General features: G+C 41.0%; 2 protein-coding genes across 3 annotated transcripts in view; one reads left to right on the top strand and one right to left on the bottom strand.

The window, feature by feature from the left end:
- pinx1 (PIN2 (TERF1) interacting telomerase inhibitor 1) overlaps positions 1 to 16,163 on the top strand; it is a 139,677-nt gene that overhangs the window by 71,025 nt on the left and 52,489 nt on the right. The gene's annotated exons all lie outside the window — the stretch shown is intronic.
- Positions 3,859 to 4,389, bottom strand: LOC138736704 (large ribosomal subunit protein uL23-like). Its single transcript, XM_069886622.1, has one exon. The coding sequence runs from the start codon at positions 4,372 to 4,374 to the stop codon at positions 3,907 to 3,909; it is 468 nt and encodes a 155-aa protein (XP_069742723.1). The 5' UTR covers positions 4,375 to 4,389; the 3' UTR covers positions 3,859 to 3,906.

Raw genomic sequence — 16,163 nt, 5'->3', positions numbered from 1 at the left:
CACACACATCATAAACTGATAACTTCCGATGTCATAATTGAGTTACTTTCAAGGTAAGGTGAGGGGTCTACTTGCGTTGAACAAAGATAAATGTTCCATTATTGTAATGTAATACTACATTTAGAATGTAACGTACATGAAATTCTTTAATCTTTGCCTACCGTAAGCAGACAGAGTCGCCACTTTGTCCAGCGCCCCTCACAAAAACCTACAGCATCTGGTGTTTCTGGGAGGTCTCTCCTCCAAGTACTGACCAGGCCTGAGTCTGCTTAGCTTCCGAGATTAGACAATCTCTGGTGTATTCAGGCTATTAGGCTTCTAAGTAATAAACAGAAACAGCGGAACACACTGCAATTATCTGTGCCAGGATGCATCTGTGTAAAGAAAAACATTTAACATTTCAGTTCTGAGACCTTGAAATGTTTTGTGATCTTCCTACCTAACACAAAGTATTTTTCCCACTAGGTGGGCATCACACTACCACGAGCAATGTGGAAAATTATCCAGGTATCCTGTTCACATAAAACAAGACATACAATCGAGTTACTTTGTTCAATAACAAAGTGACAAGAGAGTGCTCAATCATTGCTATCAAACAGCACATGCGCACCAACGTTCCACAAACTGACCACATCAGCCATGCTCTAATCATGGACTGAAGAGCTGAATTCTGGAGGTGAGGCCAGAGTGACAGTCTGGCATCAAAGCAACTTTTGATTGTTTCATCAGGGACTCCCAGTGAAACTGATAGGCATCCAATACTCCAATAGTTGGAGTCCTGTCCCACACAAATGAAGATAGTTTAATTTTCAGGGGTGAATCTTTGCAGACACAGGATGCTACTCCAGGAGTTTCTTGGGACAGTGTCTTTGGGCCCACTGTGGCAACTCCTTAGCAAATGAAACTGTACACATGCCTGCAACTAGACCTAGAGATTTTTTTTTGGGCATGGGCTGATAAGTGCCAGGCCCTGACCACCTTCAACAAGAGACTAACTGTGTTACATTTCTTTTTAGAGATACAGCATGTTAATGGGCCCTTCTGGCTCGAGGCTGTGCTGCCCCAAATCACCAATTAACTTACAAACCCTGTATGTTTTTGGATGATGGGAGAAAACTGGGACACCCAGTGGAAACCCATGGGGAGAATGTACTGTGGCGGATTCAAACTGGTTGCTGGCACTGTAATAGCAATGTGCTAACTGTGCCACCCCTAACCACTATGCTAACTGTATCCTTGACTTTTAATGGCACCAATATCCTGTCACCAATGAAACTCAACTTGATCAACTCCATAAATACTGTTTGTCAGAGGCTGCATATCCTGTAATGAGTGATTCGTTCCGAGGAAACCAAAGCCTTTCTGTCACCTGGAAGTCACCAATAGTGAGCGTGATGGAATACTCTCCACTTGTCTTGATGAGTACAGTATCAACAACTCTCATGGAACTCCACACCAATCAGGACAAATCAGTCTACTTGACTGTTGAACCATCTACCACCATAAACATTCACCATCACCTATGCACAGTAGCTGTGGTGTGGATAATTTTGAACATGCATTGTAATTACTCTCAACACCTTATCTCAATCCCCTGACTTCTACCAGCAAGCAGTTGTATGGGAACTTCTCCAGCTGCTGGATCCTGTCTCTGTCACACATTGTCCTGACCTGAAAATGTATCATTATGCACCCAAATTATGACCTGCTGATGACAGAAAGGCCTTAGCTTCCTAAGAGTTGGGTCACAAACTGCAGGATTCCGACTCTGACCTGCTCTTTTAAATATCGTATTTTGGTGGTTGGTCAAGTTGAGTTTTTCTAAGTCATCCCCGGCTCTAGGATATTGGTGGTGGGTGACTCTGAGATCATACGTTTAAATGTCAAAGGTGAGTAGTCAGTGGAGAAAGTCATTACTGGATCTAAACCCTTGTGTGAGTACCTTTGCTAAAAGGCCTAAAGCTATTCAAGGTGATGTCTCATTGTCATCTTATCAGTGGCAAATAGAAATCGTAAATAAATGATGGCCCTGTCAGCAATGCTAAGATCATGAGAATGAATAAAAGAAATAATAAAAACATACAAACCCTAATGAACCCATGCATACAACCTGGAAAGACATTCATTGCTGTACTGAGAGTGATATCATGTTCTGTTCACTGCATGATAACTTAACCCACAGTGACGATACAAATTTCCAAATCTGCCCATGTAAGTTGCTTTTAATAGCTTTCAAAAGCACATCACAATTTAAATCTGACAAGTAGAAGGTAATTCTTCTTGGGAAGTCAATTAGGGTAGGACACATTCAGTGAAAAATAGAATGCTGAGGAATGTTGATGGACAGTAGGATCTTGAGATTTAAGTCCATAGTTCCCTGAAAGTTGCTACACGGGGAAAGAGGGTGGTGATGAAGTTGGATACTGTAGCATGGCAATACTAATTCCTCAAAGAATATAAAGAATGACACCTGATGTAGCAAGTTTACAAAATACTGGTTAGATTTGGAGTATTGTGTGCAGTTCGAGTTGCCACACCATAGAAAAGATGTGGTTGCATGGGAGAGAATGCAGAGGGGATTCAGCATGGAGTTGCCTTGATTGGAGGTGTGGGATGTGGAGAAAGATTAGATTGTAGGGATTGAACAAGACTGAGGGGTGGTGGTGATGATGAGATTTTATTTTCTCATACACAAGTACAATGTAGAGATGCACTGAAATTCTTGCTTGCTGCAGCTACATGGTTAAGCAAAATACACTAACATATAAATAGCCATGTGAGAGGGGAAAAAACATACAAAAGGATAGTTAAATATTCACAGTTGCAGTTATGTATGATGTTCCAATAGTACAGACAGATTGTTGATGGTCCTGGAACAGTGTTATGATTAAGGTACATAAGAAATATGAACAAGAGTAGGCCATCTGGCTCATGAGCTTGCTCTGTCATTCAATGTTATTATGATGGGCTCCTCTCCGCTGACCTGCATTTTTCACATATCCCTTAATTCCCTTAGTAGTGTAGGGTTTCCTTCACAGCATCTTTATAGCATTTATGTAGATGACCTTGAGATTTCCTTCCTGTCTTCAGTTCACTATCGAGCAGCTAGTGAGGCATACGGTGGTCATCTGTTCCAATGACGTGTCCCACCCATTGCATCTGGGCTCTGATGATCAGGAACTTAATGCTGGTGGACTTGACGTGACCCAAGACCTCCAGATTGGAGACACAGTCTTGCTAACAGAGGCTAAGGATGGAACGGATGTCGCGCATGTGGAATATCTCAAGTTGTTTGATGTGACGTCAGTACAGAGTCCAGGTCTCACATCCGTATAGGAGAGATGACTACAGCTCTGTGGAGATACAGATATTGTGTTGATTGAGGACTCTGGCACACAGCCTCCCCAGAGCCTGGCTGGCCTTGCTGATTTTGGAGTCCATTTCTTTGTCCATTACTCGAGATGATGCTCCCCAAGTATTTGAAGCTGTTTACATTTGTCAGCTGGGTGTCGTCAACATGATTTTGGTTCTATAGTTTTGGTGTTAGTATGGACTGATGGAGTACTTCAGTCTTGTTCAGGCTGATGGTTCGGCCAAAGAGCGTAGCAGCATCTGAGAATTTGTTCATCATTAACTGTAGATCACTATCTTTGTGCGCCAAGAGCACAGTCATCAGCAAAAAAGGGTTTCTTGAATGACTGTTGAGGCATTGCATTCAAGCAGCAAAGTTCAAAAAGAGAGCCATCCATTCGGTACCTGATGTATAGTCCCTTCTCCAGACTTTGGACACCACATAACAACATGCAAGTGAAGAACCACTGCTTGAGACCCAATTGTCACTGAAATATTTTGCTTTTTTTTCTCTTTAAATTTTATTGTTTTATTTATACAGTTCTTGTACACAGTTTAGATCATGCCAATCTTATTAGCAACATCCAATGCATCGTAGTCTGGGGCCAGGCGGACATAAGCTTTCTTCTCACCATCAGGCCTGATCAAAGTGTTGACTTTAGCCACATCAATATCATAGAGTTTTTTAACAGCATGTTTGATTTGATGCTTATTGGCTTTAATGTCAACAATAAATACCAAGGTATTATTGTCTTCGATTTTCTTCATAGTAGACTCAGTGGTGAGGGGGAATTTAATGATAGTATAATGATCCAACTTGTTCCTTCTGGGAGCACTCTTTCTGGGATACTTGGGCTGCCTCCTCAGCCTGAGTGTCTTCGGTCTCCTGAAGGTAGGCGATGTCCTAATTTTCTTCCGCCTGTGACTGTGCACGCCTTTCAAAACAGCCTTCTTCGCCTTCAAGGCTTTTGATTTAGCTTCAGTCTTGGCAGGGGCAACTTCCTTCTTCGCCTTTGGAGCCATCGGAGGGAAAGAGCGAAATATTTTGCTTGAGAAAAGTTGTCATTGGGCCATTTTCCTCTGGGGTTATGAAGCTGTGCACATAACAAGTCAATTAGGTACGATTAAAACAGTGATGCGCCACCTTAAGTTATCCCTTACTAATCACAGAGTATCATGGCATAGGGATGACTTAAGGTGGTAAGTGAGTGGAAAGAAAAAGTTAGAAAACCACTGATTTATAATGTTGCCTTCTTGAGGCAGCATCTCATTCAGATGTCTTCAGTGGACAGGAGGTCAGTACCCTTGATAGACTTGCCTAGATGTCCTATTTTCTGCAGCCTTCTGTGCTCAAGGGCATGTAAGTTTCCAAACCAAACTAAGATGCAACCAGTCAGTAGTATATTTTCGAGAGTGCAACACTTTTGATAGTTATTCAATGACGTTCCAAACCTCCTTTATAAAGTAGAGGCATTGGTGTTCCTGTTTCATGGTTGCTTTGAAGTGCTGGCTGCCAGAGAACTCTTCTGAAAAGTAGGCACCAAGGAACCTGAAGGTTCTAACCATCTCCAATGCCAATGAAGAAGAGTGATTCGTCCTTTGCCCCCACCCCAGTCTAATAACCACAATTGATTCCATTATCTTGCTGACATTGAGAGAAAAATTGTTTTTCCTGCACGACACAACTGGATGAGAACACAGAAAAGTATGACACAGAAATGGGTTCATCAGCCCAAGAATCCGCTTCAAACGTGATTCCCAATTTTAATTAAAACTCTTCTTGCATAGTTGGCACATTTGATGTAGTGGTTAGTGCAATGCCTTTACAGCACCAGCGATCTGGACTGGGGTTTGAATCCCTTTAAGGAGTTTGTACATTCTCCCTGTGTCTGCGTGGGTTTTCCTTGAGGGCTTCGGTTTCCTCCCATCATTCAAAATGTACAGGGGATATAGATTAATTGGGTGTAAATTGGGTGGCACAAACTCATGGGCTAAAATGGCCTGTTACCATGCTGTAGGTCTAAATTTAAAATTTAAATTTCTGTCTGATTCTTAATTGCAATAAATACTTTGGAAAGGCTGCATAAAGAGTTACTGGAATACACAAATGCACTAAGAGACAGTGTGTATTCTTAACATTAGTCATCAGGTTTACATTGCAAACAAGCAATGTTTTTTTCCTTTTGTCAGCATTAATTTATCATTTATTCATAATAATAAGACAACTTCTATAAACAGGTAAATTGTCAGGATAAAGCAAAGACAGTTGGAAATATCCAGAATAAGGTTTGACATGCTCGTGTTCATTCAGCCCAACCGATGTTTTGTCATCTGTTTGTGCCACTTGGCAGCACATGGAAATTCCCTTTTATGCTTGTTGACTTTGCTGTCTATTCTACTGTTTTTATGTGGGAGTACAAGTAATGAGGGAAAATATGATGGAGGGGAAGAAAATTCACTTCCTTGGGAAATTCCTAAAAAATATCCATATATTATTTTAAAATTCTTTATTGCGTGCCACTATAATGCTATATGATAAAGTAACATTTTGAAAGATTATCTTGAATTAAGATTGGCTTTCATTCATTGGCACTCACTGAATTCTGAGTGAAGGCAGCATATTTGTCAGTATTTAAAATATTTATGTGTGAATATTACATGGTCGGAGGCTGATTTAAAAATTATCTTTAGTTACTATTTCACTCTATGCTGAAAAAAGCATATGATTGGATGGAATGGGAATATTTGTTTAAGATTCTTAAGTTTTTTGGTTTTGGACCCATTTTTAAAAAATGGATTACCTGAGGCAGAGGTTCAAACTGGTGGTCATATTTCACCTTATTCCCCTCTTAGGAGGGGTACCCAACAGGGTTCCCCACTTTCCCCAATGTTGTTCTGTCTAGCTTTGGAGCCCCTAGCACTAGCTATTAGAGAGAATGAGAACTTTATAGGGATATGTGTAGGAGGACTGGTTCATAAACTGATGCTTTTATTATTTATGTTGAACCCTAGTCGGTCAGTGAAATGTCTTTTGAATATTATTTTAGATTCTCAGCGTATAAGGTTAACTCAGAAGCATTACCTTAATTGGATACTGTCCTGCATCTGCTATTTACCCTGGGCAATTTCATTGGTCAAAGAAGAATATATAATATTTAAATTTTTTTTCCCCCCAACTGGAGGATTTAATAAAGGTAAATTTTGATCCATTATTGCAGAATATTATGTATGATGTAGATAGATGGTCATTATTGTAGTTGTCAATATTAGGAAAGGTAAATGTCTTGAAGATTAATAGTATTCCAAAGGTTAATTACTTGTTCTAATCATTACCAGTGCAAACCATTAACATATTTAAGCAATTTGATAAAATAATTAAGGCTTTTATTTGGAATGGTAAATACCCACGCTTGAAACTTAATAAATTACAATTGTCAGTTGAAAGTGGGGGGGGGGGGGGGGGGGGGCTTAGGTTTGCCAAAGTTAATGTACCATTATTATGCTTTTAGCACAATGGTCTCCCCCCAGAGAGAGCGCCTACTTGGTCTCATATGGAGTGTTCTGATCTTCCTCCTATCCGTTCATTACAATGCTCATCTATCAAGTTACCTCCTGGTGCAAGATCTCACCCAATTGTATCACATATGTATTTGTTCTGGAATAAGTTAGCCAGATATTTTAAATTTAATTCGTATTTGAATGAAGCTTCGAGTATTTGGATGAATCCAAATTTGTGTATTGATAAGTCCCCTTTTTTTCTAGAGGGAATGGCAAGCGAAAGGTATAATTAAATTGAGAGACCTCTATAATGGTGACAGTTTAAAATCTTTTAATCATTTAATCCAAAAATTAATCCAAAAATGTCACAATTTTGGAGATATCTTCAACTGCGTCTTGTGCGACACAGCAACCCCCACAAGTTGCTATGATACTGCCTACTGAACTGGCTGCATATGGTAAAAGTCACAAAGCCTCATTTTATTATTCAGCCTTAACATAAATATCAGGGGATAAACTTTTGTTGGGTCTTAAAAGCATGGGAAATAGACTTGAGTGTGGTTTTTGAGACAGAAGAATGGGAGAAAATTTGAAAAAATATCAATAATGTCAAGAGAACTGAGAGTATGCCTAATTCACTTTAAGATTCTGCACTGTTTTTAATGGACTCAAGCAATGTTATATAGATTAGTGTTGAAAAATACCCCTAAATGCTCACTCTGTGAGACGGATAAAGGGGACTTAGTACATGTGCTTTGGTTTGGTCCCAGAATTCAGTACTTTTCAGTATATTCAGTATATTGGTGAAGTTTCAGATATTCCAATTCCTTTTTGCTCCACACTTTGTCTTGGGAGACACAACTTGGGTTATTTGGGGATAAATACTCTCAAAATTGGATTCAGACAAGTATAATGGTAGGAAGACAAATTACACTTAGAGGTTGGAAGAATTTGTGCGGACCATCATTTCAAAAGTGGACCTCGGAAATGGGCAAAATGGCAGTGTTTGAACACATGGCCTTACAAACAATTTGATCAATTGGTCATGTCTACACACAAATGGGGCAAATACCTAGGTTTCCGGGGTGGGGAATAGTGGTGGATGTTGTGGTGAAGCATATTAATGAACTGCAGTTTTTATTTTCTGTTATTAGAGGTCTAAATAGACACATAGGATATTTTGATATTTTTTGATGCCTTGTTTATTTCTATACTTTTGGATAAATTTATGTTTTGTAAATTATGATTTACTTAACTTTAACACTGACTCAAGTGTTTGGGGAAAATTTTTAAAGAACTCAACAAAATTGAAATCATAAAAATCACTATTTGTATGACCTGACAAAATTGTTATAAAGTAATATATTCAGGCCTTGTAATGGGTATATTGGTGTAGCAATAGGATGGAAATTTTACGAATACAAGTGCTTAACCTTTTATCTGGAATTCTGAAAACTGGCAACCTCCAAAAACTGGCACTTTTTTAGGTAGATGACACCTGCTCATCAAAGATGGAGTTTGGTACCAAACATGACCTGATGTGACCTTCGCTTAACTCCATGTGTTCTGTCGCATTTTGCTACTATATGAGCACCTTCGAATTGCCTATACTGATGCCCGGCCAGTATTGCGGCATAGGAACATAGGAAGTAGGAACAGGAGTAGGCCAAAAATGGCCCATCGAGCCTGCTCCGCCATTCAATAAGATCATGGCTGATCTAATTTATGGCCTAACTCCACCTACCTGCCTTCTCCCCATATCCCCTAATTCCTCTATCATGTAAAAATTGATCTAACCGAATTTTAAATATGTTTAATGAGGCAGCCTCAACCACTTCCCTGGTTAGAGAATTCCAAACATTCACTACTCTCTGGGAAAAACTATTTTTCCTCACCTCTGTCCTAAATCTACTCCCCCGAATCTTGAGACTGTGTCCTCTCGTTTTAGTTTCCCCGGCCAGCTCAAAAAACCTTCCTACGTCTATCCTATCCATACCCTTCATAATCCTATATGTTTCTATAAGATCTCCTCTCATTCTTCCAAACTCGAGCGAATACAATCCTAAACGATTTAATCTTCCATCATAAGTCAACCCCTTCATCCCAGGGATCAACCTAGTAAACCTCCTTTGGACCGTCTCCAAAGCCAGTATATCCTTCCTCAAATATGGAGACCAGAACTGGACACAGTACTCCAGGTGCGGTCTCACCAGTACCTTATACAGTTGTAACATTACCTCCCTACTCCTGAATTCAATTCCTCTAGCGATGAAGGCCAACATTCCATTTGCCTTCTTAATAACCTGCTCCACCTGCAACCTAACTTTTTGCGATTCATGCACAAGCACTCCCAAGTCCCTCTGCACAACAGCATGCTGTAGTTTTTCACTCTTTAAATAATATTCAGCTCTTTTATTTTTCTTGCCAAAGTGGATAACCTCACACTTACTACTAACATTGTATTCCATCTGCCAGACCTTTGCCCACTCATCCAGCTAAACTATATCCCTCTGCAGACTCTCCACATCCTCATTACAATTTGCTCTTCCACTCAATTTGGTGTCATCCGCAAACTTGGCTACACCACATTTTGTCCCCTCCTCCAAGTCATCAATGTAAATGATGAACAGTTGTGGGCCTAACACTGACCCCTGTGGCACCCCACTTACCACTCTCTGCCAACCTGAAAAACTCCCATTTATCCCGACTCTCTGCCTCCTGTCAGACAACCAATTTTCATTCCAGGCCAGTATACTTCCACGGACTCCACTTTCCTGTAACTTACTGATAAGTCTCTTGTGCGGCACCTTATCAAATGCTTTCTGGAAATCCAAATATGCAACATCAACCTGTTCCCCTCTATCCACCGCACCCATTATATCCTCAAAGAATCCTAACAAGTTTGTCAAACAAGATCTTCCCTTTCTAAAACCATGCTGCGTCTGCCTGATTGAACCCTTACGTTCCAAAAATTTCACTATTTCATCTTTAATGATGGCTTCAAGCATTTTTCCAACTACAGACGTCAAGCTAATTGGCCGATAATTTCCAGTCTTCTGCCTACATCCCTTCTTAAAAAGTGGTGTGACATTTGCTGTCTTCCAGTCTGCCGGGACCTGCCCAAAATCCAAGGAAGTTTGGTATATGACCACCAATGCATCAACTATAACTTCCGCCATTTCCTTCAGAACCCTTGGATGCATATCATCAGACAGCCCAGTGGCGGCTTAATGGCTATCATCACTACCCATTATACCCCACTGCTTTACCAGTGTCAGCCCAGGGGAACTGGAAAAGGAGTGTTCTAGCGCTGGTATGGCGGGGGGGAGAGACGGCAGCTTGATTTGGTTGGGTGAGGGGGAGAGACGGCAGGGAAACTCAGGCAGGCGAAGGGGAGAGATGGCAGAGAAACTCAGGCAGGTGAGGGGAGAGAGAGGGCAGCCAACTCAGGTGGGGGGAGAGAGAGACAGCAGCATGATTCAGGTGGGTGATGGGGAGGGGAGGAATAAACTGCAGCGCATCTCGGGTGGGCTTAAAGGGATGGAAGTCAAAATGATTCCAAAATCCAGAAGATTCTGAACAACGGGAGGTTTCCATTCCCAACGATTGTGGATAAAAGATTAGGCACCTGTAGCTACAGTTGGCGATAATTCCGCCCAGTGGGACTATGCCAGCTTCCAGGGAAACAATCTCATTATCCTTTCTACCTCTTCTTGCATCCATGTATCTCTGCGACTTGTTTTCACTTTGTGAACCCATTCACTTTGATTCTTTTTGCCATGAATTTACGTGGGTAATTTAGAGTGGCCAATTAAGTTACCAGCGTATAAGATGTAGGAGCCAAAATAGGTTTTACAGCCCATTGAGTCTGCCCTGCTATTAAATCATGAGCTTTTTCATTTTCCCATTCAGCCCCACTTCTCCCCATGTTGCTTGGCTGATCGAGAACCTATTAATCTCTGCCTTAAATACACCCATTAACCAGGCCTCCTCAACGGCCTGTGGCAACAAATTTCACTGATTTACCAACTTCTGGCTGAAGAAAATCCTCTGCATCTCTTTTCTAAACTGACACCTTTCAATCCTGAAATTGTGCCCTCTTGTCCAAGACCATGGGAAACAACCTTTCTATATCTACTCTATCCAAGCTTTTCAACATTCAAAATGTTTCAACAAGACCCCCCCCCCCCATTCTTCTAAATTTCAACAAGAACAGTCCAAGAGCAGTCGAACACACCTTCCATTCCTGAAATCACCCTTGTGAATCTCCTGAACCCCCTCCAATGTTAGCACATCCTTTTAAATTTTTAAAATTTAAATTTAACATTTTTTAAATCAGGAACACAAAACTGCTCACAATATTCCAAGTGAGGTCTCACTATTCCTGTTTTTTTAATTCTATTCCTCTTGAAATGAGTGCCAGCATTGCATTTGCCTTCTTCACCATGATTCAACATGCAACTTTGCCTTCAGGCGATCCTGCATGAGGACTCCCATGTCTCTTAGCATCTGGATATTTTCAGTTTTCTCCCTATTTAAAAGAAAAATGGTCTGCACATTTATTTTTTTGACCAAAGTGCATGACCGTACACATTCCAACATTATATTTCATTTGCCATTTCTCTGCCCATTCTCCCAATCTTAGTCCTTCTGCAGCCTCCCTGTTTCTTTAACACTACTTGCTCCTCCACCTATCTTTTGCAAACTTGGCCATTCATTTCATTCAAAACCATTCATTCATAATCATTTAGATTGATTACTATACAACATAAAACGAAGCAACCCCAATACTGACTCCTGTGAAACACCTCAAGCAACTGGCAGCCATCCAGAGTATGATCCCTGCTTCCTGCCAATCAACTAATACTCTACCCGTGCTAGAATGTTTCCTGTTGTACCATAAGTTCTTGCCATTTGAGTATCCTCATGCGACATTTTGTCAAAGGCACTCTGAAAATCCAAATACACAACATCCATTGTATCTCCTTTATCTAGCCTGCTTGTCACTTCAACAAATTCTACTAGGCTTGTCAAGCAAGATTTTATTTTAAGGAAACCATGCTGGTTTTGGCCTATCTTGTCATTTGCCTTGTTCCATTACCTCAACCCTGACAATCAACTCCAACATCTTTCCAAACCTGACATCAGGCTAACCGGTCTATAATTTCCTTTCTGCTGCCTCCCTCCCTCACAATAGTGGGGTGATATTTGCAAATTTCCAGTGCTCCGGGACTATTCCAGAATCTATTGATTCTTGAAAGATTTCCAATGCCTCCACAATCTCTAACTCTTTCAGGACCTGAGGGTGCAATCTATCTGGTCCAGGAGACTTATCCACTCTTAGACCATTCAGCTTTGTGAGCAGCTTTTCCCTTGAAATAATAACTGCACTCACCTTCCTCCCCGGACATTTGTCACACTGCTAATGTGTTCCACAGTGAAGACTGATGCAAAATACTAATTTAGTTCCTCTACCATCTCCTTGTCTCCCATTATTATTTCTTGCATTTTTTTCTCATGGTCCTGTATTTTCTCTCACCTCTCCTTTAACTCTTTACATAGTTGAAAAAGATTTTTATATTCTTTTTGATATTATTTGCTAGCCTACTTTCATACTTCATCTTTGCCCTTATGATTTTTTAAATGATCTTCTGCAAGTTTTAAAAAACTTCAAAATCTTTCCAGTAATTTTTGCTTCCTCTTTGCTTTCACATTGACTTTGACTTCCCTTGTTACCCACTGTTGTGACATTTTTCCATTTGAATATTTCCTCTTTTTTATTATGTAATTATCCTAAAATTTCCTAATTTCTTGCAGAAATTCCATCCATTGCCATGTTACCATCTTCCCCCCTAGTGCCCCTTCCAATGATCTTTGGCCAGTTCCTCTCATGCTAATGTAATTCCCTTTACTCCACTGAAATACCAATACATCTGACTTGAAGTTTTTCCTTGTTAAATCTCTAATTGAACTCAATCATATTGTGATCACTGCCCCTTAATTGTTCCCTAAGATCTCTAATCACCTCTGATGCATTACACAACAGCAAATCCAGTACAGCCAATCCTCAAATGGGCTCATCATTTATAAACTTCCTACAAATTCTCTCTTGAGATCTAGTCCCAACTTGATTTTCCCAATCTACTTGCATATAAAATCCCCCATGACTAACAGAACATTGCCCTTCTAACACACCATTTCTATTTGCTGTTTAATCGGTTGTCCCCATCTTGGCTACTGTTTGGAGGTCTGTAGATAACTACCAACAGTGTGTTTTTACCTTTGCCATTTCTTACTCAACCCACAATGATTCTATATTTTCTGATCATATGCCACCTTTTTCTAATAATTCAATATTGTTCCTTACCAACAAGCCCATGCTTATCTGCTTATCATTTTGATACACTGTGTATCCTTGGACATTAAGCTCCCAATGACATCCATTTTTGACAATCAACTCCATGATGGCCACAACATCATACCAGCCAATGTGTAGCTATTCTACAAGGACATCCACTTTATTTCTTTTGCTGTGTGTATTTAAATGCAAAAGCTTTAGTTACTTTTGACTGTGCTTCTGTTGCATTACAGTTCATCCTACTGTCTGTAATTTTGCCTTATCTGCCTGTCCTTCCACACAAACTCTCTACCAGCTGTTCCTACTTCTGCGCCTCATCCTCTGCCTCTTCACTTTGGTTCCCAACCCCTTGTCCATCTAGTTTAATCCCCACCCCTGCGCCAACAGCATTAGCAAACCTCCCTGGTTCCACTCGAGTTAAGGTGCAACCTACCCAACTTGTACATGCCATCCCTTCTCCAGAAAAGGTTACAATGATTCAAGAACTTGAAATCCTGCACCATCTCCTCAGCTCACATTTCTCTACACTAGCTTCCTGTTCTGACCTTTCCTAGCTCGTGGCACTGGGAGTCATCCAGAGATTATCACCTTGGAGATCCTCCTCTTCATCCTCTTTCCTAATATCTTAAACTTGCATTACAGGACCTTGACCCCACTCCTAACTATGTCATTGATACCAGTAAGTTCCACAACCTCTGGCTGCTCACTCTCCCCCTTAAGAATATCTGCACCCGCTCAGACATCCTGGACCCGAGCACTCGGGAGGCAACATATTATCCTGTAGTCTCTTTTGCAGCCGCAGATTCTCTTATCAGTTCCCCTGACTATCGAGTCCTCTATGACTATTGCTCTTCCTGTCCTCACCCTTCTTAGACTCAGAGCCAATCATGGTGATATGTCTGGCTGCTGCCTGACCCTGATAGGCCATCACTCTCAGCAATATCCAAAGGAATATACTTGTTGCTGACGGGAATGGCCACATGGGTAACCTGTACTGCCTGCCTATTATTTTTCCCTCACCTGAATATCAACCAGCTACCTTTCTCCTGTCTTCTCAGTGTGATTGAATCCCTGTAATTCCTATCTATCACCCATTCAACTTCCCAAATGATCCAGATTTCATCCAGCTCTAATTCCCGAACACGGTCAATAAGAAGCTGCAGTTGGATGTACAGGTACACGATCCTTTATCCGGACATCTAAAATCCAGAAAGCTCCAAAATCTGGCAAGTGGGGAGAGAGAGACGGCAGCGCGAGTCGGGCGGGCAACGGGGGGAGGGGAGACCGACAGCGTGAGTCGGGCGGGCGAGGGGGCTGGAGACCGACAGTGTGAGTCGGGTGGGCGAGGTGGGGAGGGGGGTGAGACCGGCACCGAGAGTCAGGTGGGCGAGGGGGAGAGACCGGCAGCACGAGTCGGGCGGGCGATGGGGAGAGACCGACAGCGCGAGTTGGGCGGGCGAGGGGCAGAGACCGGCAGCGCAAGTTGGGCGGGCGAGGGGCAGAGACCGGCAGCGCGAGTCGGGCGGGCGAGGTGGGGAGAGACCGGCAGCGCGAGTCGGGTGGGCGGGGTGGGGGGAGATGGCAGCGCCACTGGAAGGGGGTGAGGATGCATATGGCAGAACAATTTAGGTGGGTTTAAATCTGGCTTTCTGAAATCCAGAAAAATCCAAAATTCGGAACACACTGTCTCCTAAGGGTTCCGGATAAAGGATTGTGTACCTGTACCTCGCAGATGAAGTCATCAGGGATACAGTTGGTTTCCCTGACTATTTACACTCTGCAAGAGTAGCATTTCAGGATAAGGGAGGAAAACAGTGCATATGGAAGAAATCTATGCAGCCATGGAAAGAATATGCAAGTGCCACACATAGAGCACCTGAGGCAGGATCTTACCCAGGTCTTGGAACTCTGAGGCAGTACCATTAAGACTATAAATTTCTTCACTAGGAAACATGGTGAAAGTTCAGAATTTCTTCATAGGAAACTTTTTTGAGATAATTGAATACAGAACCACCATATTGCAAAGTGGCTGCAACATAACATCCAATTGATGTGTTTACTGGCTTTACACCTAATAAAATAAATATTCAGAATTTGATTGAATTTTGAGTTATGTGCCCTTTCTGTGTCAGTGAAGAATAATGGTTGAATGTGATGAATTATGTAATTGCTCTAGAAACATTGATTTTTATAATTTTTCTATAAATTTGAACCTGTCAATATTTTGAAGTGTGTCTGATTAATTGTGCAGTGGCTGTTGAACTGCATTTTGAATCTGAGCCTTCCTCAGAAGAAAACTGCAGAGTTTATACCAAAGAGCAATCCTGTAATTAACTGCATTTATACAGAACTTTCGTACTTTTATCTCTACAGATTGCCAAGCAAATTTTGTACACGTGAAAGGGGTTGGGGGAGGCGGTTGTTAAGGTGTTTATAATGGTTCTTTTTGACCTAAATTGTGCTCTGGTTTTGCAAGTTGTACTTCGATCCAAGGCAAAATTTTAAAATTAACTCTTGAGTTCATTTTTAAAAAATATTATTTCATCCTCTTCAGTGTTTGAAAAGTAAATTTTCATGATTTAATAATTGGCATCAAAAGAAACACTCAGATTTATTATTTCTTATTTGAAATTATTTAGTTTTTGGGTAATTTTCCTGATTCATTTACTTGTTCCAAAACAACTGTTGTCAAGCTCCCAACTTGCCTCAGAAGTACTGAGCTGGAAAGTAACCATTTATTGAATAAATAAGTTTTACTAGTGTTTTATCAAACCTGCACATGTATTTTACTTTTAAAAATTTGTATCAAAAGTTATCTCAATCACAGTATTGGAATATCCAGCCTGAATTGCTCAAGTTGATCTTCCACCAAGTTGCTCTCTATGGGGAAGTGCATGAGTGAAGATGATTTATTTTTTACATTTTGGGAACTAGTGGTCATCAGCACCTAAATGGA

The sequence above is a fragment of the Narcine bancroftii genome, chromosome 6 (genome assembly GCF_036971445.1).
Source record: "Narcine bancroftii isolate sNarBan1 chromosome 6, sNarBan1.hap1, whole genome shotgun sequence".
Taxonomy (NCBI): domain Eukaryota; kingdom Metazoa; phylum Chordata; class Chondrichthyes; order Torpediniformes; family Narcinidae; genus Narcine; species Narcine bancroftii.
The sequence above is the reverse complement of the archived record's forward strand: the minus strand, read 5'-3'. Positions and strand labels throughout refer to the sequence as shown.